General features: G+C 44.8%; 6 protein-coding genes and 1 long non-coding RNA gene across 8 annotated transcripts; 3 read left to right on the top strand and 4 right to left on the bottom strand.

Moving 5' to 3' along the window:
• Positions 1-3: 3 nt before the first annotated feature.
• On the top strand, positions 4-6,298 carry LOC117143519 (protein NASP homolog). Its single transcript, XM_033308241.1, has 5 exons — positions 4-174; positions 4,258-4,595; positions 4,700-5,304; positions 5,367-5,644; positions 5,707-6,298. The coding sequence occupies exons 2-5, from the start codon at positions 4,279-4,281 to the stop codon at positions 5,983-5,985; spliced, it is 1,479 nt and encodes a 492-aa protein (XP_033164132.1). The 5' UTR covers positions 4-174; positions 4,258-4,278; the 3' UTR covers positions 5,986-6,298.
• Positions 2,629-8,209, bottom strand: LOC117143518. The gene is made up of 4 exons (XM_033308240.1): positions 6,681-8,209; positions 6,358-6,597; positions 2,998-3,135; positions 2,629-2,931 (listed from the first exon to the last, which is right to left on the bottom strand). The coding sequence occupies exons 1-4, from the start codon at positions 7,864-7,866 to the stop codon at positions 2,651-2,653; spliced, it is 1,845 nt and encodes a 614-aa protein (XP_033164131.1). The 5' UTR covers positions 7,867-8,209; the 3' UTR covers positions 2,629-2,650.
• Positions 8,210-8,272: 63 nt separating this feature from the next.
• Positions 8,273-20,536, bottom strand: LOC117145116. Of its 2 annotated transcripts, none has more exons than XR_004459683.1 (3): positions 20,459-20,536; positions 19,677-20,133; positions 8,273-8,440 (listed from the first exon to the last, which is right to left on the bottom strand). It is a non-coding gene; the product is annotated as an uncharacterized LOC117145116 (long non-coding RNA). The 2 variants fall into 2 exon arrangements; XR_004459684.1 differs by having other exon boundaries at positions 20,017-20,133.
• A 1,066-nt stretch (positions 20,537-21,602) lies between these two features.
• On the top strand, positions 21,603-23,348 carry LOC117145113. Its single transcript, XM_033310633.1, has 4 exons — positions 21,603-22,253; positions 22,317-22,592; positions 22,650-22,835; positions 22,895-23,348. The coding sequence occupies exons 1-4, from the start codon at positions 21,750-21,752 to the stop codon at positions 23,249-23,251; spliced, it is 1,323 nt and encodes a 440-aa protein (XP_033166524.1). The 5' UTR covers positions 21,603-21,749; the 3' UTR covers positions 23,252-23,348.
• Positions 23,349-23,465: 117 nt separating this feature from the next.
• LOC117145114 (phenoloxidase-activating factor 2) lies at positions 23,466-24,899 on the bottom strand. Its single transcript, XM_033310634.1, has 4 exons — positions 24,731-24,899; positions 24,475-24,677; positions 24,154-24,410; positions 23,466-24,094 (listed from the first exon to the last, which is right to left on the bottom strand). Exons 1-4 carry the CDS (start codon positions 24,897-24,899, stop codon positions 23,506-23,508), a joined length of 1,218 nt encoding a protein of 405 aa, XP_033166525.1. The 3' UTR covers positions 23,466-23,505.
• A 507-nt stretch (positions 24,900-25,406) lies between these two features.
• On the top strand, positions 25,407-26,007 carry LOC117144208. Its single transcript, XM_033309258.1, has 2 exons — positions 25,407-25,799; positions 25,867-26,007. Exons 1-2 carry the CDS (start codon positions 25,668-25,670, stop codon positions 25,990-25,992), a joined length of 258 nt encoding a protein of 85 aa, XP_033165149.1. The 5' UTR covers positions 25,407-25,667; the 3' UTR covers positions 25,993-26,007.
• Positions 26,008-26,039: 32 nt separating this feature from the next.
• Positions 26,040-26,342, bottom strand: LOC117145574 (rRNA 2'-O-methyltransferase fibrillarin-like). The gene has a single exon (XM_033311280.1). The coding sequence runs from the start codon at positions 26,340-26,342 to the stop codon at positions 26,040-26,042; it is 303 nt and encodes a 100-aa protein (XP_033167171.1).
• Positions 26,343-26,522: the final 180 nt, after the last annotated feature.

The raw sequence follows: 26,522 nt of genomic DNA, 5'->3' as shown, positions 1-26,522 counted from the left end.
CCCCCAGTGCGTTCACATTGTCGCTATTTTTCAGCATTTCGCGGGATCTGTAATTTTTATCGGCGAATATTGAGTTTTACATGGTCTAACATTGATTATAGTGCTGTATTTATCAACAATCAATTGGTTTTACTGTCCATTGCTTTGAAAGCAATAGAAATAATTGAGGATCAAGTAAGTTTAAGCTCGATTTTTACAGTTAAATGCCGATGCAGGCACTCACGCACACAAACGCAGCCAAAACAGCGACACGCGAATTTGCGAATTTCGTTTTGGCCCGTTGTTTGTGTGTTGTTGCTGTTGTTACTACGTTGTTTGTGCTAAACATTAATTAATTGTCGCAATGTCTGTTTCGCTATAAATATGTGAAACGTGCCGTTGGTATTTGCGCGAAACTAAATTTTGCCAATTGCGCTTTACCGGTGTTAGTGTAGGTGTATGTGTGTTGTCTGTGTGTGTTTGTGGTTGTTGGCGCGGGCGAATGGCGGGCAATCCGCATACACTCGCACTTATTTTTTGCAAAGGGTTTATGCGACATTCGCTTTGATCACGTTATTAAGAGCTCAAACAAAACTACCATTTTGAAAGTACGCTGTGGGTACATTTATGCAAAATAAATGCGGTTAAATAATTTACCTTAGACCTTGCCCTGAAGGAAATTAAGTGTAGTCAAATATTCATTGGTAATTTACTAAATGAATAGTAATTTCTACTATTGTTTGTAAACATGTTAATTATAAACTACTCCTTCGAAAATATTTTGTACTTATATATTCACTTAGTTAACATTTAAGAATATTTCATGTTTTCACGACTTTGTCTAACGCATAAACACGTAAAACCACGAAACAGACACAACGCACACAGGTGAATGAACCTTTTTACGTTGTTTTGTAATCGCAATTTGTTGCTGGGCCGCCGCGCAGTGTGTGAATTTTGTAATTGCTTTGAGCGCGCGAAAACAAAACACACACATGTTGTGTTTTCCCTTGAATTTTCCTTTTGCCAGCTGTTTTTCCTATCTCTGCTAATTGTCCTGCATCGTTCTCTTTTACGTGATGTCTCCGTTTCTCGTGCAAAAGCTCGCGAAAGTGTCAAGTTTTCTTGCCAATTTTTTTGCGAGTTCGTTTGCATGTTTGCTTAATTTGTTTCCACAGCAGCTCCGCAAATGTTAATGAACCTTACCGGCCGACAGAAATTCGCAATACAATTTTTACAGAATTGACTGCTAAATGGAATTTCATAAATGTGTGTCGGTTATTTATAGACCACATTGGTTCATAAACAAAGGACGTTTCAATTTAATGTAAATAAAACGTGGTATACTTAGAACTTACCGATTCCCCATTGAAATATAAAAACACATCTTGTAAACTTTTTAAAAGAAATTATCTTTCTGTATTTAAATATGTTGTTCTTGTTTGTTTTGTTGTTTTAAGGCAAAGCGTTTATGCATAAAAATACATTTTTATACTTTTAGCATTTTGTTTGGTTTGTGGTGGCTTCTATACAAGTACAATTCGTTTTGTAAACCATTTGTCCTAAAGCACTAAATGATCTCATTACTTTATGCTTCGCGTACAACTGTTCCCCTGGAGCTCAATAAGTACTCGCCAAGTTCTACAATTCATTATGCTTCCATGACAAGCCCTAGAATTCTACTAAACCAACTGGATGGAGGGCAATGGATCGGGATAGCTAAGCTTTGGTTGAGGCGTCTTCATACGGGCCAAGCAAACTGTTTTTTGAATATCGCAAGAACTTTTCTAAATTCTACCTGATTTTGTGTTAGTCGTATCTCATCCCTCCCCAGTCAGTTTTTCTAATTTAAGCAACTGCCGCACTCAATTAACTATTTTTGGGTTGGGTTAAAGCTATGCGGGCGAACTGTTACTAGAAAGCACTTTAAAGCCAAAGCCTCACCTGGAATTCCAATTCCCATGCCCATTTCGCTCGTCTCGTCTAAATAAATGTCTCACATTTTAGCAAGGATTAGTGGGGTGTTTAGAGGCGTGTAGAATTAGAGCCAAATCGAATGTATACAAAAAGGGTTACTTGTAAATAGAGAGTGTAAATTGAATTTACAATTGGGTTAAGTTAAGTACACCGTACAATAAGAATAAGTATAAGATTAAGTTGTATAAGTTGTGTGTGTATATATAAAGAACAAGGCAATTGAGTTTTTAGTTTGGTACATTTCCAACATACATAGCTAACTAATATGGGGTTTACATAGGGATGAGTAGGTGCACTTCCAAAGGGTTAAACTTATGGTCTTGGTATTGATTTGCCAAAGTAGTATAATATAGCAAAAATGAACCTTAGTAAGGCGAATTTAGCCAAAAGTTGTACAAGTACTGTATTTGTAAAACCCTCGGAAGCCTCTATCCCAAATAAGTTGGGTAAGGGTCAATATCCATCCGGTTTATTAGAGAGTGTGATCAGGGCGGGGCATCGCCTACAGGATGTATTTTCCTTTGCCCCGATGCTCTGCTTGCCGCGTCGACGAGACCGCCGCCAGGAGGAAACTGGAGCTGCCGCCACTACTGGTGCCGCTGTGGGTGTGGGTGCTCCCGTAGCTGCCGTAGCTCTCACAGCTGCCCAGACTCCCGTAGCTGGCTCCGTAGACGCCGAGCGGCAAGGCGTTTAGCTAAATCATGAGCGCCGAGAAGGGGTTGTACCGCATGATCTTGGAGAGCAGGATCCACAGTACCGAGGTGATGGCGCAGAGCACCACACCGCCCCATCCCAAGTCGAGGCTCCACGAGGTGAGGAAGATGCGCGCTCCCAGCAGCGGCTTGGCCATTATGGCCACGCCTCCTGGTCGCGCCACTATTCCGTCCACCGTGCCATCGTAGTCGCTGTCCAGCATGGGACGTCCCTGCTGCCGCTTGAAGTGAATGATCATGAGCGTGAAGAGGGCAAACAGCGCTGTTGGGTAGTAAATTGTTTATTGGTTAAGAGTCTAAAGTAGTAGTTCGGTTTAATCACACTTACCCGCCAGTAAGTACATCACTCCTGTGATTAAAATGGCGCTGATTTGGCGCTGGCAGACGCCAAAGGCGCCCACAAGGGCGGCACTACCCAGAATGATGAGGCAGACCAATGAGCAGGATATGGAGAGGTTTTGCATTCCTATCGCAGATTACCGATTCATTAGAAAAGGTTTCTAAATGTTCGATTATCTTGGAAACTTGGACTTTGTACAGAGTGTAGGGATGATAAGCGAGAGCATAGCATTGTGAAAATGTGTTTATGTGTTAGCAAAGGATTGGGATTACAAATGGTGCTACAAATGCATCCTTTTCTCTGGGAAGACTTTCATGAATTTGTCTATCCTAATTGCATTTGCAAATTCATTGTGGCCCAGCTCAGTTCTCCAATTTCCGCTCACAAACTGGGCAACTGTAAGCCCAATTACCCAATAGCACCATGGCAATCAAATCGCATGTGGGTGGATGTGTTTGATTGCACAGGAACACCATACAAACTACAGCAAAAAGTTCCAAAGTGCCAATTGCCATTTTTAGAACGCAGGCGGGAGAGGATGAGGCAAAACAAGCCACACGTTGACCCATATTGGAAACCCCCAAACCCGGTCTCCCGTCCTTAGCTAAACAGCCATTGGCAGGGATCTCTCGACACGGACATGTTTCATCTTCAGGGAGCGGGAGACCGACCAGTATTGACAATATAGAAAACCAGATGCAAGCTCGGTTAGTTGCTGTGGTAATTACTTTATATAGACGCTACAAGGACACTCATTGTTCCTGTCCATGTTCCCGCTCCCGGCCATTGTTGGTCCCTGGCTTTTGCTATTGTTTTTCCATCTGATGTGCTCGGGGGATTGGTTGGAACCCACATCTTTGAGCTGCTGCAAATGGGATTTGCGGTAATGACTTGTGAAATGTGCGCTGGCTTGGAGCTAAAATTTTAAGCCAAGTGAAATGAATCTGGGTGAATCATGTGTCGGCTGGTGCCCAAAGCTCGTGCTGGTGCGTATTAATAGAATTTATATGAATTTGTGGAAAACAAAATTAATATTTGTGGTCTTCTACATACATCGAAAGTGACGTCTAGGGCTCAACCTACGAGGAATATTGGAGTGTGGAATGAGGGGATAATACATAAACTTAAAGCAGTTAGGATGGTGAAGATAAAATTAATTAAAGCTTGTAAACACTACAGAGTTCAAAACTAGACCATAAGCTGCTTCTATAACTTAATTAATCGTTATTTTCCCTACAATTTTTTCAGCTATTTATTTAACTACTTAAAATGTCTGCTGAAGCCGAAGCAATTGTCACAACGGCCGCTGCCGATGTATCATCCCCAAGCAAGACAGTGGCTGTGGAGCCCGTTGCTGCTGATACAACGCCGGACAATGCTCCGGCTGTGTCCACTGAGGGAAGCGGAAAGGCAGAGCAGGAACGCGCAGAGAAAATACTTAAAGGCAAGGAGCTGTTCAGCCAGGGATCGCGCAACTTCCTGGTCAAGAGCTACGACGAGGCAGCTGACGAGCTGAGCCAGGTGTGCCAACTGTACGAGGAAGTCTACGGGGAACTGGCCGATGAGCTGGGTCAGCCCCTATTGCTGTGAGTATGATGCAACATGGGCACTGAAAGTTCCCTAATTTTATAAATTGTAGAAATTTGTTGCTTTGTATGAAACCCTGCCTAATCCTTTACTTTCAATGCAGCTATGCAAAGGCATTAATTGCAATGGCCTTGGACGAGAACAAAGTGATCGATGTGCCTGACGAGGCTGCCGATGACGATGACGAGGATGTGGACGACGACGAGGAAGAAAGTGCCGAGGATGGAGCGGCTAAGAAGGAGGAAAAGAAAGACGCCAAGGATGCCGAAAATGGTGCAAGCAGCTCTAACGGCAAGGAACTGGACACTATCAAGGAGGGGTCCGATGAGGCCGACTCTACCGGAGAAGCCGAGCAAGCTCAGAGTGATGAAAAGCCCTCCAAGAAGGTACCGACCGGCGTGGATGAGGTCAGCAGCAGCAATGGCGGTGGCGGAGCTGTCGTCAACGATGACGAGCGACCGAGCACATCGAATGGTGAAGTCACAGCTAGTTGTTCCAATGGTGCAGCAGCTGCTGGGGAGGAGGAACCAGAAGAAGAGGAAGGAGTAAGCGGAAGTCTGCAGTTGGCCTGGGAAATTCTGGAGGCGGCTGCCCAAATATTCTCGCGACAGGGGCTCAGTGGTCTCCCTTACTTGGCTGAAGTTCAGACTGAGCTGGCTAACATTGAGTTTGAGAACGGAATACTAGAGGCGGCACGCGAAGATTATGGTGAGTTCGGAGAGACATTTTGTGTAATCGGTACTGTAACTAATGGACATCTTACATTGTAGAGAAAGCACTGAAGATCCACGGGGAGCTGCCCACAAGAAACCGACGTGCTTTGGCCGAGTTGCATTACAAGATCGGACTGACCTATTTGATGCAGCAACTCAACAAGGAAGGAGCGACTGCCCTGCGACAATCAAGCGTGTTGATCGAGGAGGAAATCGCCGAGATTAAGGGCAAGGACGAACCTAGCGAGCGTGACAGAAACAATATGTTGGACTTGGAGGAAACTAAGCAGGAGATTTTGGCCAAGATACAGGAAATCGAGGAGATGCAGGCCCAGGTAAATAAATACTGGGCAACTTAATATTCACATTATCTATACAAAATATTTCCTTCTCTTAGACCATTGCTGAGGTGCGAGCTGCACTGGATAGCTACATCAAGCCAATGAGCAGTGGCGATGCAGCTGCTGCCTCCTCCTCGTCGTCGTCGTCAGCCAATGGAGCCGCCAGCTCTTCGTCGTCATCCTCCAAAGGTGCTGCGGCGGCCTCCTCATCGACCATTAGCAGCAGTTCGGCCAAGCCCACAGACATCACACATTTGATCAAGCGCAAGAAGCCGGAGGATCCCAGCTCGGAGGCTGAGGCCCTGTGCTCGCCGGCCAAGCGTGCCGCCGTCTAGGGGAATCATTCCAGTTGCCCAGTGGCACACCAGCACCCACTCACAACCAAGCCCTTAAAATACACCACACTCATCGGCTACTTAAACCAACCCACACGCATTAAACACCATTCAACTGTCCTATACCTCGAACCTACATATTTATGCTATTTGTTTGCTGTTTTCTACCAAAATTCTCTGTAAGTCTGTAAGTTTACAATCACAATTAGTGCTAAGTGCGTACATAAAATAATGTTTTGTATTAAACGAAAAAACTAAGTAGGAAGGCAAAAAGTGTACACAATAAATACGGGAGATTTTCCCCAGAAAGTTAGAAGAGCGGATGTGGATCTGGGACTGGGATTAACAAACGGGCTGCCCCTGGATACGTACTCAGATGCGGCTGCAGAGTGACCTGTGACTCACTGTGCTGCCAGTCGTTGCGCTGCTCCTCGCCACGTGCGTTTTCCATTGAGCCGGCCAGGTAGTTAACACACGGCGGAGCACCGCGTGGGAACTTAGGATTGCGCCGCAGTTCCTGCAGCTGCTGAATGGGCAGATCAATGCACAGTGTCCAGATGCCGCCGTGCATGGGCACCAGGAATACGGAGTCGCGCCGAAAGCGATGATCTGCTGCGGGAGGAGAAACGCACCGCGGGATTCAGTATTATCGGTATAGGATTATAATTATTAGTTATATAAGCTATTCGGCTCACCCCTCTTGTCCGGCTTGAGCATAGCCACCTGGTCGTCGAGAAGCCACTCCAGATGCAGTCCCGATCGATTGGAGTAGCGATCAAGGCTGTTGCGGTCCCATGTGACGTGCTCCCAGTGATCAGTCATGATGGCGGCGCACAGCATGGCTGTGGCGCTTGTGGTCATCAGCAGAGTGACGAACAGGAAGAGCACCGGCGGCGGGCCCATGCAGCAGCTGGAGCAACAGGCGCTGCCGCCTCCCCTACCGCCCATGCCCATTCCCAAACCCTCCATCTGGGAGCCCAGTGAGTTGGGTGAACCACTACCGCTGCCCCGACGCTGAATGACCTTGGCGCAGCTGTTCTGGCGCAACAAGATGCTGTTGCTCCGCCTTAGGCTCTCGACTGCCGCCGCCGCTGCTGCTGTGGTCGTTGGATTATCGAACTGCAGGGATCCTCCAACCACCGAGGAGGGGTGCTCATAAATGCTGTTGTGCCGGCTGGGTGCAAAGTAGTAGCACGTCGTCTGGCGGTTATCGGCGGAACTCGAGGCTACAGGCTCGCCGCCGGGCAACTCCTCATTGCTGCTGGAGTAGACGATGGACTGCTTAAACTGATTCGAGTAGCAGTTCTGCTTGAAGCTCTGCTGTTGCTGCTGCTGCTGTTGCACGTACAAGGCCTCGTAGTCGCAGTGATGTGGATTCCGGTAGATGACTGGCCACGAGCGGGTGGTCTTGGAGTTGTGGCTATAACGCTGGCTCGATGTGGTTGGCGCTACAGAACCGGGCTCCTCCACCAACGGCGTTAGCTCATTGGGCGGTTCCGCCGGCTCGGACAACTTGGTGTGCTGCTCCTGCGCGGAATGCTCCAGGTCCGGATCCTCCTGCTGAACTGTGGTGGCCAGCTGGCGCTGAAGCACGTTCTTAACCGCGGTACCACTGCCGCTGGCCAAGCTGAAATCCTCCTCTTCGACCAGAGTGGCCCCGCCTGGCGTGGAGAAAAGGATGTTAGACGTCGGCGGCGAAGGTTGCGAGCGACTGCGGAGCAGGGCAAAGTGCTTGGGCTGGATGGAGCCGGTTGCTGTCGTCGGCGACGTGATGCTCACTTCGGGCACACAGCGGGCCGTCACCTTGTACCGGCTGCCGCTGCCAACGGCGACGCCGACGTTGACCCCAACGCCGACGCCGACGTTGCCCTTGGAGCGCATCAGTCATAAGTCGCTCGCGTCCCGCTTCTTGATCTTGTTCAGGCTCATGTGGTTCGTGGTGGTGGCGATGGTGGATTGTTGAATGTTTGCGGTTTCGGATGGATGTTGTATGTTGCTCTGGTTGCTGATGTTGCAGATGTTGCTGATGTTGCAGATGTTGCTGTTGAGATGTTGCTGTTGTGTTCTTGGGTTGTTTTTGTGTGCGACGCCTAAGAGTCTACGTTGCAAAATATTACTTTGCTTGGGTGCCTCGACAAAAAATGTATGTAAGTTTTACATAAATGATGTACGGTTTTTTTTATATATATATATATCTACTAGCAGCTGTTGTTGTTGCTGTTCTTGTTGCAGTAACTCTGTTCTTGTTGTTGCTGTTGTTGTTATTGTAGTTTTTATTGTTGCTATTGTATTTGTTTGATCTGTTGTTGTTGTTGTTGTTGCATCGGCAATTATTGTTTAGTTTATTTGCATACCAATTTACATTTATGTTTGTCTTGTTTTGATTTGGACTTTTGATATTTGATGCTATTGTTTTTTCGTTTGTTCATTTACTACGTTTTTGCTTAGCTTGAAGCTATAAAAAGAAAGAAAGTAGAAGAAAACAAATGTACAACATGAGTTTGAAGAATAGAGAGTCGAGAACTAAGACGGGACAGGAAGAATTCTTCTACAAAAAGTGCGGCTTATTGCAATGAATACAAGTACGAGTAATACGAGTATCTAATGTGCAAGAGCAACTAAGGTGCAGATTATTTTTAAAACAACATTCTTATACAGTGTAGAATATAGACATCATATATGTATCTCCTTTAAGAGAACAAAATAATTAGGATGCACGTGGTTATGAGGTTTAATATGTTAGTTGCACAGTAGCTTTCTTTAGAAAAGCACGAAGAATGAATGGAAATTATATTTTAATTTAATTTCGAATTGCTTGCCTTTCCTGGGTAAAAACAACGAGTTTGCACCTAATAAACCCAAATTGCATTTAAAATTCCTTATAAACAGCACACCCCCTGGCCTAATCTAATCAGACTTCATAGTCGCCACCACTGCTGGTGCCAAATATTCAGCTGAATTTGAATTTGGCGCTGTTTGAAATGGCCAAGGATTCAATTGTGTGCGGTGCGACCTGAATCCGGCCGCATAGCCGGCGAACGGAAGAACAGTACGGCGGAAAAGTCCGGAGGTTTGGGCTGAATGGCTGTTGCATATTACATGAGGCGGCCATGGCGCCCAGCGGATATCCGGTGGCTGGACTGCTGGCCAGCGTCCCCGCCTCGCCACCCACATTACGTATCCGCCCCGTGGCAAATTCAATTTGTTCCTTGCGCCTGGCCACTTACCAAAGTGCAGCAGGTGTACCAGAGGTTAGATGCGGGCTAACACCGCCAGTCATATGCGGATGTTTGTGTGGCCCAGGACCGACCGCATTTCCACCCAGTTTCCCAACTGGCCACATCTGGCATCTAATACTCCTTTGTGGTCAGCACGTGGGATTGTCTTTGCTTTGCGGCCGACGGGAATTTTAATTTTAATTCAACATTTTCGTTTGCTTTGTGCCGTGGCATTAGGACAATTTAGGCCAAGTTTGGTTTGTGCATATTGCCTTTGGAATCTAATTAAACTTCATTAAACATTGCCTTAATAGCAGTTATGTGCACACGTTTGCAGCATTTAAGTGATTTCAAATGAGTAATATTTGTGTATTTCACTAAAATATTATAATGATTTAATGCTATTACTATTTGAAGTATACATAAATGCTTTCCTACCCCAAACGAATGATTAATCAAATATTTAGACAAATTACTTAAGTTCGTTTTAAAGCTGTGAGAGCCAAATCATTTTTAAGTAAGTCAGAAGTCATTTGCACGTCGTTGGCTTGATCCCAGATCACCTCGCCTGATTTTAGTCGCCAGGCACGTGCTGCTGCCATCCTTCCAGCTCACATTTGCACTAGTTTCTTTAATTTTTAATGCAAATGAAATGAGGGTGATGGGCTGCGAGACTACCCGACGTTAGCATAATTGATCGGCAGACGCACACGTGCCTGCTGATGTCGGTTTGGTCAGTAGGTCAGAGTCGCGGCAGGAGCAACTGGAACTGGAATTAATTAACACGCATGATGACCCCGGTGAGCCGGAAGCCCAGGAATCGGTTCGGTTTGGCGGCGCGGGCACGAGAATAATTTGATTATGCCATGAGTTGGCCACTTGTCAGTCGGTTCAGCACTTCCTTTCAAAAGTCTTTCGACTGAAAACTGCCGAAGCACAGAAAAAAACCTGAGCGAATATTATTATGATATATTATGATATATAATATATGAATATGATATTGTATACTATGCATATTTAAGCATTTTCTGGTTGCAAAAGTTTCCTATGCATAAAACTTTTTACATAGACACAATTTTCAGAGTATTTATGTTATAAGAGAATGTTCGCTATTGGCCATACTTTCTCTCAGTGTATTGTCCCCAATGCTGCACACTTACGCAATACAATTGGCATCCAGCACGTTTCACAGGCACACATGCAACGTAGCGTGGACGTGAGTGCCTTACAAAAGTTGGCTAAAAGTGCATCAGCCAAATGCGAATACTTGAATACTTGAAGCGAGTGAAAGGATGCTGAAAATATTGTGTGTGTGTATGAGTAAGTCTAGAGTTCGCCACAAAAGCGTGATATAGGATATAGCTTCTATAGTCCCTATACATAGTTGCGGGCCAACTGAGGCACTGTTTACACTCCTAACGACTGAAAGACGAACAAGAAGAGCTGCAAAAGTTGGCAAATGTTTGCCCAGTGTCGAAAGTTTCCATAAAACGGCTATTGGCTTTAAAGTTCGCTGTGCATTATAGGCACCCAAGCACACACACACACACGGACACACACATACAGGCAAACTGGAAAGCCGGAAGATGCAACAAAGAAGAAGAGAGTGATAGCTCTTTGGGGCTTTATTAAAATTCTTGAGACATATATTTAACTATTTTATGATCACACCTTTAAACTAAAAAAAAATGTCAGAAACGTAGAGCACTCTCGAGTAAATAAATACCTATACATTTTCGACTTTATTTCTAGACCAACCATTAAAGTTCCCCCGCAATTGCAACTTTAGCACCGCTTTTCCAAGCAACAATTGGACTGGAAACGTCTTTATTTTTTATGCCAGCAATTAAAAGCAGCACTCGATTGAAGGTGGAATGTACATTCACATACATGTGGCGGCCGCTTTAAGTCGGAATTGTTAGTGTTGTTACCCGGGCAACGTTTTGCGGTCGCCTTGGCAATCAACTGCGGCGGACGGAGGGCAACAACTGCCACCAGCTGGCGGAACTCCGCAGGACTAAGTGCTCCTCCCCAAAAGGGGTCAACATAAATTACCCGTCCGAGCAGTCAGTGCGGCTCCTGGCCAGGCGGTGCTCCTCCTTTAGTAGCTCCATTGTACAAATGACGCAATGCAAATGAAAAATAATGCGCGAACATTTGGAGCCCGAGCGAAGGAGGATGTCCTCGCCATGTCCTTAACGGGAGTGATGCGAATCTCGAAGGAGTGCTCTTCTATGAATGGTCTTAGTCGGATTAGTAATACCACTCTATGTACTCAATTGTATAATATATATAAACAATTTAAATTTTTAATTAAATTGATTTCAAAACCATACAACCTTAACATTTTTTTAAGATTACGATAGCACATTTCACTTCTTGGAGTTTTTGGCAATAAATCGCAGCCACCTCCGATGAATGTACAAGCGCGAGTAAGGAATCGTGGCCTGCTTTTTCGGGCGTCGAGTGGAAAAGTTTTTGTTTATTTCCTTTGCAGGCGGCTCCTTGCACTTTTGCCGGAGGATGGAGAGTAGTCCGTGCTGTTCACGCAACGGATCCGGACCCGGACGCGGATGAGGATGAGGATGGGGATGCGGATGCGGCGTGATCCGCAGAAGTTTCTTGGCTTCTGGCTGAAGTGCAGGCAACTTATTTATTTAGCATTTCGGGCCGAGGCTGCTGCTTCCTCGTTCTTTGCCCAAAAGTTGCTCCAACTAATTAAAACTAATCTTATGCAATTTCTGGCTAATTATGCACATAAATCACACCACGGGGATATAAGAATCTGTTTGCGGAAGCATACGAGGCGAAAAGTGCCGAAAATTGAATAAGAATTCCCTGGGGAGTAGTTTTTCTGATGAAAACTTAAGCTTCTGAAATGATTGCGACTAAGAATGTTAATAATTTATCAACACTTTAGGGTCTTTACAATCAAAAGAGCAGGGACAAACCTCTCAGCCATTTTAATGAAATCCTGTTTAGTAATGAAAATACCCATTACAATTCATTAGACTCCAGACCGAAAGCATTTATATAATAATATGGGTAGCCTGGCACTTAGATATCTTAATGCCAGGCATTGTCATTAAATTATTCCTTGCCGCAGAGTCGTACATATAGTATATGTGGCCATTACCAGTTGGTGTGCGTTTTGCCGACATCTGTTCGTGCACGTTGGGGCTCAAATGACACAGAAACCCAACTCTTCCGGCAAATTAATGGGTTGTCAGCCAGGAGAAAAACTAGATAAAGGCAGTTAATTTTGTGAAATGCCAACATGCAGCAAAAACGCAAATGCGGACACACATGCTCCGCCCCGCCCCCCACATTAATATGAAATTTCATGCATGGCACCATAAACAGACAGTGTCTAGATCCGCAAATGGTCTGCGTTTAATTTATTCAAGTGGTTGCAGAGGTTGAAAAGCGCGGGAGCATATGAAAAACCTCACTAATTGCAGGCTGCATTATTGCACAATATATGTGCATATAGTGTGTCAGTTGGCGGGATTAGTTCCGGCAATTCCCAACTCACTATGGCCCAGTTTTTCTCGCCGAGATTTGGCCAATTGCCCGTGGCTCTTTAGCTCCACTTTCACTGCCATTGTATTTGGCCAACGCGACGTATGCGCGATACGGATGGTAAGTGCATTCAAGGGCGCAGCCTGCCGGCAATCTGACACATTTTCCCCCCCGTTTTCCCCCCGGTTATTTATAACATTCGGGGCGCCTGCTAGATTACATTTTCCCGGCGATTTTTCACTGTCTGTCTGTCTGGTGGTGCCTGCAACCTCAAGGCCAAAGTCGTAAAGTTTGCCAAACTTTGTTTAACGAGAACATTTTTATGAGCGACGAAAATGCATAAATTGAATTCATAAGGTTTGCTCTGCCGGATTTCGTTCTGTGCTCCCAAACCTTCGAGAGGTGGTGGCCAACTTAAGCTGATAAGGAGCTCAGGACTCGGCGACAATTCCAAGCTCATTACACTTTAAGGCAGCTCGGGTCGGGTCGGGTTAGGTCAAGGTGTGAGCCACCCCAATCGAATGCCAACTTTTCTCCTTGTCCTCAACTTTCTTCTCTGCCCAGCAACTTCTGCCGGTAAATAGTTTTGTCAATACGGGCAGGGGGATGATATATAAAAAAAGGAGGAAAAGCGTGTACCAGCGATGATGTCAAAGGCTTCTGCTATTCGGGTCAATCTAAAAAATTTATGGGGCAATCGTCAAGACATGCCAAGACAGCCTGGCAGCGGCATCATCATGTCGGCACCCACACTTTCTTCCATAAAAAAACTTCTGAAGAGTGGGCGGGGCTGAGAACCGCCCCCAGAGGCGTGTCCTCCAACTTGTTGTTGCCGCTACCTAGTCGCCAGTGATGCCAACGACCTAGTTCAATGATAAATTTAAAGAAAATATTTTAGATCTGTATACTCCTATTCAAATATTTGGTTGTTTAAGCATATTCCTTTAGGGAATAAATTCTTACTTTATTGAAATGGACAGATCTGTATTACAGCTGTCATCTCTATGCCAAACGCTGGACAGGATTAGACGGTGCCCAACTGCTGTGCTTGCACTGAACAGCCAGTTTCCAGGCGAGTTTTTGTCCAAGGCCAAGCCCTCGAAAATATCAAATTGAATATAAATATTTCAGCCAGTAAATGATGCAGCAGAAAATTTGTTTTCCTGCTTGGGTTTTCCTCATTTTCATCGTCAGAAAATCGATGGCGGCAAGCAATTTCGCAGTTGACTTAGGACCTTAATCCTATGAAATATGAATTGTCCGGCGACAACGCCCATGGCAACCTCTTGTCGTCCTTTCCACTTTTTGCAAGTACTCTAAGTATGTGGTTAGCCACTTAGAATTTTCAGTTCCACTTTCCATTAGGACTTTCCCCTTCTACCAGCAAACTACAATTTACTGTATACTACATAACAATTTAAAATCGAAACTTTAAGGTATCCTCGAATCTCATCGCTTTATGCAATCATAAAGCTATGAAGCCCAGCGTTAAAATTGCGCATACGCCATGTTGTCCTCTTTATCGTAATTGCGTTTGACTCGATTCACTTTACTCCCTATTTTTGCCATCGCAACTGGCTTTGAATATGAAAATGTGGGTGTACGTGTCGAACATGAATATGAATGGCTTACCATGTTTATTGAACGAGTGAAAACGCATTAATATTCATATTTTTCCCGTCATGATACAAGGAAAAATCGTCGTTTGGCCCTATGTGTATGGTTCGCACATGCAAATATATGTGTACGTACTTCATTACATATTCCAAAACCTAACTCTTTACAGCAGATTTAACAATTTTCCATCCAAACCCCGTTTGTATAACAATTGTAGTAGATTTATATGTGGGATTCATGTATCAAGACCATTTAATTCGGCTTATAGTCTTCAGCTTGTTTTGAGTTTTTTGTAAAATACCAGGACTTTGGATTTTGTTCGGTCAAGGGAAGTTCTCCTTAGCCAAATTGTTTTGGCAGCAGCAGTGTGGGCTTAATTCATAATGCCAGCTCTTAAGTAAAGAGAAATTACTTGTAATCCCTAAAATATCGATCTATACACAAGCTGCAATTTCCTTTCTAACTTTCGCATGTCCGTTGGCCGTAAAACAAATCAAAGTTGCAATTGAAAGTTTGCCTCCTGCCGGCGAGACAACAATTAAACGGCTCCTTGGGCTGAATAAATTTGCATAATTTCTGAACTTGTTGAGGCGCGAGTCATAACTCGAAGTCATGTCCTGACATCTCACCCTGACATTTGCGTGCACCCGAGTGCATTACGAAAATTGCGAAATTCCAACAAACAATTTTGGGGCAGATCCCGAAGATGGGGCATGTTCTGTTGCGTGTGTCATTTAGCTGTTGGGTTATTCCGTTTTCGAAGGTTCTCGTTTTCCGTTCGCCGTTTTGCAGCAAATCAAGTGGAAACATCAGCGAAATGTTCGCATGTCCCATGGGTCTGTATGTCCTCTATAAGGACTGTTTGTGCGAGTGTGCGTGAGCACTGCATTGACGTCAAGGCTTAATTATTTAATAGCCAGGAGTTGCGGTTTGCCAGGTGGAACAAATCGATATGAGAAAAAACCAGCTTAATTGAACACTCTGGGGAGAATAGCCGGGATTTTTTTGTGCACAGTTTTTGCATCTATTAACACATATTCATTTGAATAAAATTATACGATGGTATAAAAAAGTTTAATTGAATGCTCAAAGGAACTCTGCGTAATGGTTTAAATTGAGGAAAAATGCATTAAATACGTTTTACGTTCAATAAATGTGCAATTTCGCTTTAATTTATGCATTTCCTTATTATATACGAAGTTGAATAAATCTATAAAAGTTTACTAATGGCACATTTAATAAATAACTAAACTTTACCCAGAGTAGATGTGCACACCTCATGTGCTTGACTTTGGCTGGTCATTATAAATAGCCATTAACGTTTCGGGGGAAACAATTTAATTTTAACCTGTATACCATTTGCAACAATTAGCTTAATTCCGCACGAAAGCCAAACGAAATTTAATGAAATATTTTAGCCATTGGGCAGGCAGGCAAGTGTGCCAATTTGCCACCGCCAACGGGGCGTATACGCACCGAGTTTATATGCGTGTATATTTGTTATTTGGTCTGGATGCATTATTCAATACGTTCGAAGCAGCCGAGGGAAATGGTGCGAATAGCGTGAAATACAAACTCGGGAAAATCCATTGGCAGGCGGGCAGTATTTTCAATCAATTTCCAAAGCACTTGTAGCATTTAAGATAACCAACTGGTCGACTTCACGAGTGTTTGTTTGTCTGTCCCCCCCTCCCCCAAGTGGGTGTGAGTATCTGTGTGTGCGCGAGTGTACGTGTGTTTGTGAGTGTTTACGAGTCGAAAGTCAAATCAGCCCATTTATCAAGTCCTGGAAGCCCTTGGTCGGCCAATATTGCCACGCAGGTCAGGACCTGTTTGTGCTCATTTTTCAAACTGGCTGGCGAATGGAAAGTTTCCCTCTGCCATATAATATATATTAAATATATATACATATATAATATTGAATTTCAGTCACTTGTTTTTGCCAATTTTCCAAATGCGCATTTCAATTGAGCAGTGCCCGTAAGTTTTCATTTTCAACCAAGAAAAAAAGAACAGAAAAAACATTTACCAAAAAATACAAAGAAAAATACCAAGAGTCGGAAAAGTTTTCTTTTGGGTTCAAAATTCCATGGAAATCAGCTAAATAAGTTTCGCAGTAATAAAGTAAGTTGATAACAAGCTGAGTTTATCGAATATTTGGTTCGCTAAAAGTGCTAAAATATGCACCAATATTCAAAGATCTTTCTTGTCAATAATTTTTGTAAAAGTGTGTAAAGCATTTATAGGGTATTGTGAACTTTGACCTAAAGTTGATGCCCATTAAGGCATTAAGAAGGCCACACCCACGACGCTGAGTGGCCATAATTTGATATGGCAATTGAAATAATATATACGTGTGTGCATATATATATATTAAGGTCCTTATCTTTGGCATTGCTCGTTGCTTAATTTTCATATTTGTGCCTGAATTATTAATGCCACTTTTGCTCACTTTGCATAATGAAAAGTTCAACATTGTTATCATCATCACTGAGTGCTCTCAAATTAGGGCTAAAAATGTCGCATGTCTTGCCAAATTCCTAATACGTATACATTCTAAGAACGTGTAGAAAAAAGTTGCCTTAAAAAGTCTGAGAGACTGAAAGGAAGAGCGGCCATATTTTGTTGACTTGGCCATGGCCTAAGCCACCACCCACCGGAAAGTCACCCGCTGACAGCAATTACAGGCCATGTTTTCGGTGCTTTGTTACTGTCTTAGTGTCTTACTGTCTTCATGTCATATAACAACGTTGTGCAATAAATCAAAAGTTGCCAACATAAAATGATTGCTTATGCTTATGCCATAGTTAGCATACCACATTTAAACGTAGTGATTTGTGGCTAATTTATTTATTGCGCGCCCCACATAAAACCAGCCAACACTTGGCCCAACAAAGCCAACTTATGACAATGAACAATAAGCGGCAACAGCAAAGGGAAACACACCATAACTATAAAATATTGTGACGTGCCCCACTCGACTGTGTGAAATGGAGCACAAGGCCATCCAGTCAAACAATGGCTGACAAAGGAGGCCGAGACCGTCAGCATATAGTGCCAGTCTTCAGTTTTCGGCTCCCAGTTCTCCATTCTGGGTGCCCACTACTCGGATGTGGCGCCACAATGCAGGACTCGCACTCCCCCAGACATGCAGCATTGCCGATGGCCAAACGAGGATGCGGGTATCCATATGAAGACTGCCTTTTATTCCCTCAAGTGTTCTTGTACTTCAAGCAAGTTGCAACTGCACAGTGGAAAACTACTTAAAAGGGAAGCTCTAGGAGATTAATGAATATGCCATTGAAGGTCCATCATTAGTTTCATTAGTTTCTATCATCATATTTCAGTTCCTTTCATTTAATTGATACAGCTCGGAATAGAAATAGCATCTTGTTTTTCGACTTTGGCCAGTGGCGCATCTGTAAAATGCTTGGCTCCATGTCTAAGAGTCCCCCACCTGGCTGCCTGGTTGCATTCAATCCATACCTTGCCAACGCCGCGAAGCAAGAACACACAAGAATGGAGAATGGGAACTCCCCTGACATGTTGGTCCCATGTCAAACGCTTCGATTTTTTTTTGCCCTCTGCCATGGAAAAGTTTTAAGGCAGGAGGAGAACAGGGAGGAGGTGGTGGGGTGATGTACCATCCTCGCCAGATTGACATTGCCTGTTCTCCTCAATGGATCGAAGTGCCAGCGTGCGGGGATTGCATTGTAGTCCTTGCACCTGATCGGAATTTTCCGCCCTCCGCGCTCGTTGAAGTGCTCAATGTGGAAATGTCGAGATTCCCAATCAAAGTTATCACCATTCGAGGAACACATCTGTGACACGGGCTTAGCTTCCGGCCATCGAATAGCAACATTTATTGGATACCTCTCAGATGATTACCATGACTGGGTAAATATTATGCGACCTGAAAGGCCATAAAGCATATGACTGCATACATCAGTCTGTGTGCACATTTCACTCGAATGTATCTCATGTGCCATATAAGCTAGGAATCCGTTGCAAAGCTGTGAACAACTCGCTTGTCGGCGCCATCACTCATCATTTCAAGATACTCTTCAAAGGACACTAATTAAGTCTGTTCTAAAGAAAAGGCAGGGCTTGCTGAATATCTGTTTTTTAACCGAAAGGATAAAAGTCTATTTACATTCATATGTAATTTGTTTTTTATTGCCTTGAGGCTTGTTTTAGAATCCTGATTTCCAAGCACATTCTTATATTGCTAGTTATTAAAGTTATTCTGCCATTCGGGTGATTTTCATAATTGAAGATAAAACCGCCATAATTTGAGGGCAATTTACAAATTAAATACAATTTTTCCATTACATTTTCAGGGCATTGACCACATCGGTTTGTTTCCACGCCGCAGTTTTCCTTGTTCTATTAAGAGCTTGTCGCACGGCTGGTGGAAAATGCATGCATTTGACGCGTTTGCTTAGCTGATTGCGGTCCTTGTGTCCTGCGGCGTGGAAAAGTGAAGGATCGGGTGGCGGAGGGGGAACGTGGGGATACCACGCGTACCCATATCTCTTGGCCACACGCACAGCGGGAAAGTCCACAGAAGAGAGTACATGGCACAACAAAAAGCGAATTATATTTTCATATTAAACGACGTATGAGTAATCCCCCGTTCGTGGAGGGTCAGCAGGACATGCAGGACATGGATATGCCATCGCATCGCAACAGCTCCTCCTCCCGCGGTATACTCACCCATATCCCCCCGCCACCCATAATTTCCATTTATTTATAGAGTTCTCTAGAGTCGAGAGCTAATGTAGCTGCCATTGCTTGCAGATTGACAGGAAACGGAAAGGGTGAAATCGAAATCGAGATTTTGGGGAAATCGGGGTAAGTGCGGGCGGAAGTCCTTTAAATATTCATGCTTATAAATAGGTGCAGGAAATTACACTTACGCTTAGCATTCGATTGAAAAAAAAAACAGATGGCATTGAACTCAAATCATTCAAGGACCATTCCGGATTCAAGGTAGACGAAATCAAATCAAGCAAAATGAAAGTGTTCAAGGAAAATTTCAGGTCAATATGCAAATTAAATTAGTTCGAAAGCTGTTTTATGCAATTCCAAATATGCATTAGATGTACATGCACTTCTCAATTAAGCTCGAGTGTTGAAAATTGTATTTGAGTGGCGGGCATGAGCTGGATTCGAAAGATGTGTTTGGTTTATGAACGAGGACATGGCTTTGAATTTGGCTAGTAGACGGCACAGAGACAATGCAAGGCACTTAGTTAAAGGGGAGTGTGTGTGGTATTTAAAATTAATTGGGCACTTATGGGGGAATGCATGTGGATGTGGGAGGACACTTACGTAAAACGGCACAAGGACCAGCTACCTGCTACCTGCAGCTAATTAGCCCAGGCGGACAAAAGCAATGCACGATGTTTGGACAGTCGATGATTCAGGACTCAGGACTCAGGACTCAGGATTGAGGACTCTGATTCTGATACTGATTGGCATGCATTCTGGCTCACAGACACCAATGCAAGCACAAACACAGGCACAGACACAGGCACGAATACAGGCGACATAATGGTGTGCGTGTTTGTGTGCGGACTCAGGCACACAAGCACAAATGGCGGTTCGCGTAGACAAACATGACGTAAACCCAAAAAAGTATGCTACAAAACTTGGTTCGCCTTTCGCTTACGCTTCGGACTCTTAATACGTTGGTTCATTTGGGGCTCTCGCTTTTATATCTGTTTAATATTTGTATTTATCAATTGATTATTTTTGATTTCGCTGGCATTCGGTTTCCTCACTCATCCTGCAAAGGAAACATCAAAGAGCAAACATTTTAATTGGCATTAAATGTCTGTGGGAGGGGCGTAAGCGCCGTCGGCGTGTCACTCCGACTTGATGGCGACATGAAGGCCATTAGGCCAAGTCAACTAACAACACTAGCAAAGTGTGTCGCCTGAAAGCACAGCATTTAATCAGGAAATAATACTCCGTGTGATGGCCATAGATAGTATTCATCTTCACTGGATTACACAACACTGCTTGTGGCTTCTGGCTTGGCTGAAATCAAGCGAAACAACACTAACACTTTCTAGCATTGGCTATAATGCTGAGGCATTTGTTGTTGGTACCACTTTGAACGCTCTGCACTCGCCCAGTGTCCTTTTCGATCCGAACTCGCGACTGTAACGCTCGAAAGCCGAGGACGGACTGAAGGAACTCCGTCTAAGGACTCGCCGCTCGGCCTCAATCGGCTCTTCGAGTGAGTAGTTGCAGTTGGCACTCGGCTGTTTGAGTGGGATTCGGTATTAGCATGACTGCCTTTATGGCTGAATTGTTGCTTTGCCTTCCTGTCGTTTGCCGCTTGCATTTTTTACGCGCTTACTCGGTTCGCCGCTTATTTTTATATCCTTTTTGGATTTTCAGTTTTTGTGCGACGTGATTCATTTCCGGTTTGCAACGGAAGGGACTTGAGGTGAGTCGGATGCCACATTAAATCATTGGAATTGCCGCAGACCAATTTTACTTATGCAAAATACATTTTTAAATTTTTCTAAAATATCTTATAAGTTAGCAGACTTTCTTAATATATGATTATTGTTAGCTAAAAGCTGATATTTAAATATACGAATCAATACATGATTAACGCTTTAAATCACATAACTGAACATTTTTCTTTTGTAAAGGTCTTTATTAAATTGGACCGAAATTCATAAAATTTGCATGCCAATTTCACGCCGTAAATAAGGGAAATTGGAGGGTTTATTCGGGGGGATTAACCCCTTGGGCATTGGCTGCAAATGAGTGGCTTGTTTATGAGTGGGACGCAGCTAAGTGAGCATCAAATGGCCACAGGTGTCTGCCTTTGGGATTGTGTGTGGTGGTGCCTGTCTGCCCATCCGTGAGTTTGCACACACTGATAGCAAAGTAAAACAGATGGCTCGGGCAACCTGTTGGCTTTTGGGTATAAATTTAGCCCGACTCCGCTTGTTTCACCTATGCTTTCGTCTGTGTGTGCCGCTCTTGTTTTTTGCCACCAGTCGGACATTCTTTGTGTCCGCAGCGCACCAACGGGTCGTATGCGCAATTATTGCCATAAAGGTTTCACTTAAATCGTTGCCCCAGCAGGCCATGGCGCCTTTAAGCCGGCAATGTGGGCGGGTCACTTAAAGTGACTTTCTATGCAAGTAAAATTACTAAGGTCCAGCAGACCTTGACCTTTTTATGTGCACAATTTAGAATCAGCTGCCTAAGTTTATAAATTATAGATTTCAGCAGCTGGTGTGTTACACTCGCCTACAAGCTCTGGTTGTCATAGAACGAAACTCGAATGTGTATTGAACAAACAAACTGAACGAAAATTCCGATACTCCACCGGCGGCAGTTTCGTTATATATTCTTTGTACATCCCCAGTCGCAGTCATGTCAATTAGGAGGGAGCACCAGTATGGGTCGACTGTGCGAAACACGATTGTGGCGCGGTCCAATCGGCCAATTATCAACCGAATGTTGCGATCCGCCCGACTGGACTCCACGATTGGTCAGACTCCGGCCAAGCCAGTTAAGGCCAAGCGAATGGAGACGAAGGCGCAGCTCATGCAGAAGGAGCGATCCTCCAGCACTGGGATGAGCGGATTCTCCAAGCTGACAAGTCGTGAGGGACTGGTGGGCAAGGATTACTGGAACGCGGCCATTGAGGATGTGGAGTTCACTGCCGCCTGCCGCTTCCAGCCGCGCATTCCCGTCATCGACTATTCCCTGGTGCTGCCGCCACGACTGCGCGAGAGGGTCAAGCGGATCCAGAACTACGACTATTCCAAGTCGGACGAGGACATCTACATCAGAGACGAAATGCAGGAGGTGCGACCCGAGGACTATATGAGCGCCGAGAGCAGCGAAAAAAGTGAGGAGGAAGAGGACCACGTGGTAGATATGGAGTAGTTCAGAGTGATTTCCACAATACCTTATATAAATCCTCTGATAATTTAGCTCCTTGAAATTGGCCGCAAGAAGGTGGAGGAGTACTTCAACGAGAGTGACCACTCGGATATTGTGCGCATGGAGCACGAGTTCGAGAAGTTCGATCTGAAGTTGGATGAGCCGGTGGGACACACCCATCGTTTCGTGGACAAGTCCAGTTGGTACGCCAAGTTCTTGTGCGCGCCGCGCGATAAGAGAGTCAGCTGGCAGAGTCGCGTCGAACATCCTGGCCAGAACTTCTCCATGGTCACGCTGGACGAGCAGGCTGAGAACCTCATGGATGCGGTTAGTATGGTTACTCTTTTCTATTTGATTATATCCTTAAAATGCCCATCTCCACAGTCAGCAGAACGTTTTGTCGAGTGGCTGAACTCCTTTGGCACCTTGGAAAGCAATTTGACCCCGGAAAAGGTCAAGAACCTTTTTTCCATCAAGGGCGATCGCACCCTGTTGGCCTCCGTGAAGACAGATCCCAAGGAGGTCAACGCCATTGCTCAGACAGTGGCCGATAAATGGAACAAGCCACATGTGGGTAACGATAGAGAAATCCCCTTATACCCAGATTATTAATTTTATTCCACTTCTAGATGGCCATTGAGCTTAAGTACGAGAAGCACATCAATGACCACGCTACCCGAGTGAACCAGAAACCCCTGCTAAGTGCATTCGGGCGCACTGTTCCACTGAAGGATCGTCCCTGGTTAAAACGATCCGGGGACACCGCCATTAAGACGGTCTATCCGGATGATCTGCTGACCCGCGAGAAGATCTTTAAGGGCATCACCCACCTGCGGAGCACCACTGCCCTCATCGATTTCTATCTGGCCCATCCGGAACTGGAGCGACCGCAGTATCTCCTGCAGAGCGGTGACTTTGAGGAGTCCAGCGCCAGTGAATCTGTGGCTGAGGTGCCGCTCTACGAACTGCTGGGATTGCGTTATTAAATCGCCAATAAGTTGATTAGTTAAATTCCCGGTTCTCTGTATATCAATGGTTGCAGTCCAATGAAATTAAATTGTCCAATATGTTTAGAGAAATACATATAAACAAATATAACATAAAATTAAACAAATTTTAGTCTTATTGAATGAATCTAATGTAATTTGATGTAATGTAAATTTTAAATGTTATTATAAAGTGTATTAACTAAGAAAAGAATATTAATCAAGCAGTAAAGTTTATTGTTAAAAATTGGTTTCTATAACGTCAGCGTTGTTTGGATCCAGGGCAGATAGGTGCCCACATTGACGTAGACACCCGGAACTCCTGCCTGGGCGCAACCAATGCCCCAGGCCACCAAACCCACCACGTACCATACACCATTGCTGGTGCAGACAAGCGGAGAACCCCCATCACCGGTGCAGGCATCCTTGCCAGCTTCTCCGCCGGCACAAATGAAGCTGGTGGGACTGAGGACGAAGGAGGAGCCCAGTCGGGTTGCCTGCAGCGCCGCCTGGCAATTGGCATTGGGAATCAGGGGCACGTCCACTTGCCTCTCAATGGCCTGGTACGCTCCGGTGGCACCGAAGTCATTCTTGCCCCACCCAGCTACCCAGCATCTCTGACCCACGAAACTGGTGGTGGGCAGACAGACAGTGCCCACCGTGGATTTGCTGGTCAGCGAAACGGGTGTGGACAACTTCAGGATGGCCACATCGTTCTGCAGATTGTTGGGATTGAAGGACGGATTCACGTACACATTCGATATGTACACATCCTGGGCGGGAATCGGTTCGCTCGTACTGGCAGCATCCCATTCGCCCAGACGAACCTTAAAGGAAGTGAGCCTACACGATGAAGTTGAAGAGTTGGACAGGGATCTTGGGAAAAATAGAAACGAACCTACCCCAGATTGTAAACTTTGTGGGCGGCGGTCAGAACATGTTGTGCGGTGATCAGTGCTCCGCCACCCAGATAAACATCCGCGGTGGTCAGCAGTGCGGCCTGCCAAGGATATGCTCCGAAACTGGCCTGTCCAGGCCCTGCGGCAGTGGATCCCGGCGGAGGCGGGAACCTCCGACCACACTGATAGCTTCCCGCCTGGCAGCAGGCCACCAGACCATAGCTACATGTCAGCGTGGAAGATGTGGTTGGAACAGTGGGCTAAACAGGAGTTACAGGAGTTAAACAGGATAACCCAATTATTTTATGGTTATCTATCCCTTACATATCCTCCATTGTTGACAATCCTGATGTCAATCTGGCCACTGCCATCGCTGGGTGCGGTGGGCACAGGATTGGCGCATGATCCGGGTGGAACGCACTGGCAGTAGCTGGTTCCGGGACTCACGATAGAGGGCACAGGTGGCCAGGTGCCCGGCGCAACCTGCGGTGGCAGCAATGTGCCCACAATCAGCTGCCTGGCGAGTACTGATGGGCCATAAAATCCAGCACAAAGCATTGCGTTGATTGGAGATACTTACTTGTGTGATTCGCTGTGCTGCCCACATCGCTGGGTTGCGGCGCTCGATTTGTATCCTGGCTGGCATCCGATTGAACTGGTCCAAAGCTCCAGGCACCCACACCTAATCCTGATCCGATGGTGAGCCACTGCAGCAATGGCAGCCACCACATGCGACCGAACTGAGTCATAGCCAATGACAACTAAATCGAGGCGACAAAATTGTGGTCGGCTATATAGCGATGGCCTGTCCATAACTCCCCCTATTAAATTGACTGACGAATGGCCTCCTCTGCTCAGGGATTTTCCCCACTGCATAGAAGCAACAAAAAAGCAATCATAAAAAGCAAATTAGGCGAGTAGTAACTGCACCACGAAGTGGAGTTACTCTTTTCGTATGTCATTTCCTAGTATATATTTACAATATTTCCTACATTTACCAAAATATTCATTACCATATGTGTATTGCATAAGTGGTCTACTATGACTAAACTAAGCAAAAGAGTATTCCTCAAAAATAGCACCAAATAAATAAAGTATAGACACGCCGTGTTGACAACTCTCTGGTTCGATAGTTTTATTTATCTGAATACTTTCATTGTTCAAAAACAATTTTGTAGGTGCTCCACATTTTTTAGCCATTAAATTTGATTCTAATAACTTAATAGTTTAATTGCAAACAATTTGGTGTCGAATCATGTTTGACACTTTCCGCTTGAAATGCAATCGCATTTCCCTCAGCGCCCCGGAAAACTGTTAACAACTTGGCACCAGAATTTGTTTAATGATTCACGGCCCACAACATTCCGCTCGATCTAACACTAATCCCGTCTAGAGCTGTTAAACTGGGCGAATGTTAAGTCCGCGATAGGAAAAGCTTTCGAGCTTTCATATCTGGTGTACCTAACTATGGGCAACTGGGTCTGGTCTAATCAGTTCGTGCGGCAAAGTGGAACGAAATGGGTCACCTGCAGTTGGATTTCCATTCCATACCGAAGCTCCATGGCAAGGAGAACTATTGGCAGTGGCGCATCCTCCTGAAGACCTTTCTGGAGGCCAACGATCTGTGGAAGCACAACGAACCCAAGGAGGTAGATAATCCTAATCTTACATTCGAAGTAAGAGTTATTTTTAATCTTATCACTAAATCATTTCCAGAGCCCAGAAACCAAATTCCTGATTTTGGCCAGCGTTACGGCCGATAAGATTGAGCCATCCTACGATGACCAAAGCTGTTCGTACATTTTCCAAAACATGGAGAGCAGATTCGGGCCTTTTAGTTAAAAATTTAATAAATATATATATATTTATGTTTTGATCATTGATCCGGCTTATTTGTTTTTTTCTTTCCCGCCTCCTTTACCACCATGTTTGCCACCTCCATCGCCACCACGTCGTGATCCTCCGTCTTTGCCATCCCTTGGATTTTTCTTGCCTTCGTTAGATTTCTCATCTGCTTGGTTTTCATTTCCAGGACTTCCTGATTTGCCGGCTCTATTTTTTTCTCCCCCATCTCCCCCATCTCCACCACGACCACCACCTCCATCTCCACCACGTCCACCAACTCCACCTCCGCCACCACCACCACCGCCACCTCCTCCCTTTTTTCCTGATCCCCCTTTGCCACCAGACATTTTTAGCTCTTAAGCTTACTGATAGAGAAAGTTTGCTACAAAAAGTGAATTATTTATAAATTTTTCAACTGCTGAAGCAATGAGTTGTGATCAAATTGGGTTATACAGAAATATTTTGACCCAATAATATCAAAACAGCATTAGTCTAGAAGTGGATTCGAGCAATTTAACTTTTTCATC

The sequence above is a fragment of the Drosophila mauritiana genome, chromosome 3R (genome assembly GCF_004382145.1).
Source record: "Drosophila mauritiana strain mau12 chromosome 3R, ASM438214v1, whole genome shotgun sequence".
NCBI classification, from domain to species: Eukaryota; Metazoa; Arthropoda; class Insecta; order Diptera; family Drosophilidae; genus Drosophila; species Drosophila mauritiana.
The sequence above is the reverse complement of the archived record's forward strand: the minus strand, read 5'-3'. Positions and strand labels throughout refer to the sequence as shown.

What these genes read in the sequence shown, in the direction of transcription:
- LOC117143519 (XM_033308241.1), top strand. Translation starts at nt 4,279, where the DNA reads ATGTCTGCTGAAGCCGAAGCAATTGTCACAACGGCCGCTGCCGATGTA. An exon ending in CTGGGTCAGCCCCTATTGCT is followed by an intron (nt 4,596 to 4,699) that starts GTGAGTATGATG and finishes CTTTCAATGCAG; the next exon opens with CTATGCAAAGGCATTAATTG. An exon ending in TCGAGGAGATGCAGGCCCAG is followed by an intron (nt 5,645 to 5,706) that starts GTAAATAAATAC and finishes TCCTTCTCTTAG; the next exon opens with ACCATTGCTGAGGTGCGAGC.
- LOC117143518 (XM_033308240.1), bottom strand. Translation starts at nt 7,866, where the DNA reads ATGCGCTCCAAGGGCAACGTCGGCGTCGGCGTTGGGGTCAACGTCGGC. An exon ending in GCTCAAGCCGGACAAGAGGG is followed by an intron (nt 6,598 to 6,680) that starts GTGAGCCGAATA and finishes CTCCTCCCGCAG; the next exon opens with CAGATCATCGCTTTCGGCGC. An exon ending in AGTGATGTACTTACTGGCGG is followed by an intron (nt 2,932 to 2,997) that starts GTAAGTGTGATT and finishes ACTACCCAACAG; the next exon opens with CGCTGTTTGCCCTCTTCACG.
- LOC117145113 (XM_033310633.1), top strand. Translation starts at nt 21,750, where the DNA reads ATGTCAATTAGGAGGGAGCACCAGTATGGGTCGACTGTGCGAAACACG. An exon ending in AGGAGGAAGAGGACCACGTG is followed by an intron (nt 22,254 to 22,316) that starts GTAGATATGGAG and finishes CTGATAATTTAG; the next exon opens with CTCCTTGAAATTGGCCGCAA. An exon ending in ATAAATGGAACAAGCCACAT is followed by an intron (nt 22,836 to 22,894) that starts GTGGGTAACGAT and finishes TTCCACTTCTAG; the next exon opens with ATGGCCATTGAGCTTAAGTA.
- LOC117145114 (XM_033310634.1), bottom strand. Translation starts at nt 24,899, where the DNA reads ATGACTCAGTTCGGTCGCATGTGGTGGCTGCCATTGCTGCAGTGGCTC. An exon ending in CAGCACAGCGAATCACACAA is followed by an intron (nt 24,678 to 24,730) that starts GTAAGTATCTCC and finishes ATGGCCCATCAG; the next exon opens with TACTCGCCAGGCAGCTGATT. An exon ending in TTGTCAACAATGGAGGATAT is followed by an intron (nt 24,411 to 24,474) that starts GTAAGGGATAGA and finishes ACTCCTGTTTAG; the next exon opens with CCCACTGTTCCAACCACATC.
- LOC117144208 (XM_033309258.1), top strand. Translation starts at nt 25,668, where the DNA reads ATGGGTCACCTGCAGTTGGATTTCCATTCCATACCGAAGCTCCATGGC. An exon ending in AGCACAACGAACCCAAGGAG is followed by an intron (nt 25,800 to 25,866) that starts GTAGATAATCCT and finishes AATCATTTCCAG; the next exon opens with AGCCCAGAAACCAAATTCCT.
- LOC117145574 (XM_033311280.1), bottom strand. Translation starts at nt 26,342, where the DNA reads ATGTCTGGTGGCAAAGGGGGATCAGGAAAAAAGGGAGGAGGTGGCGGT.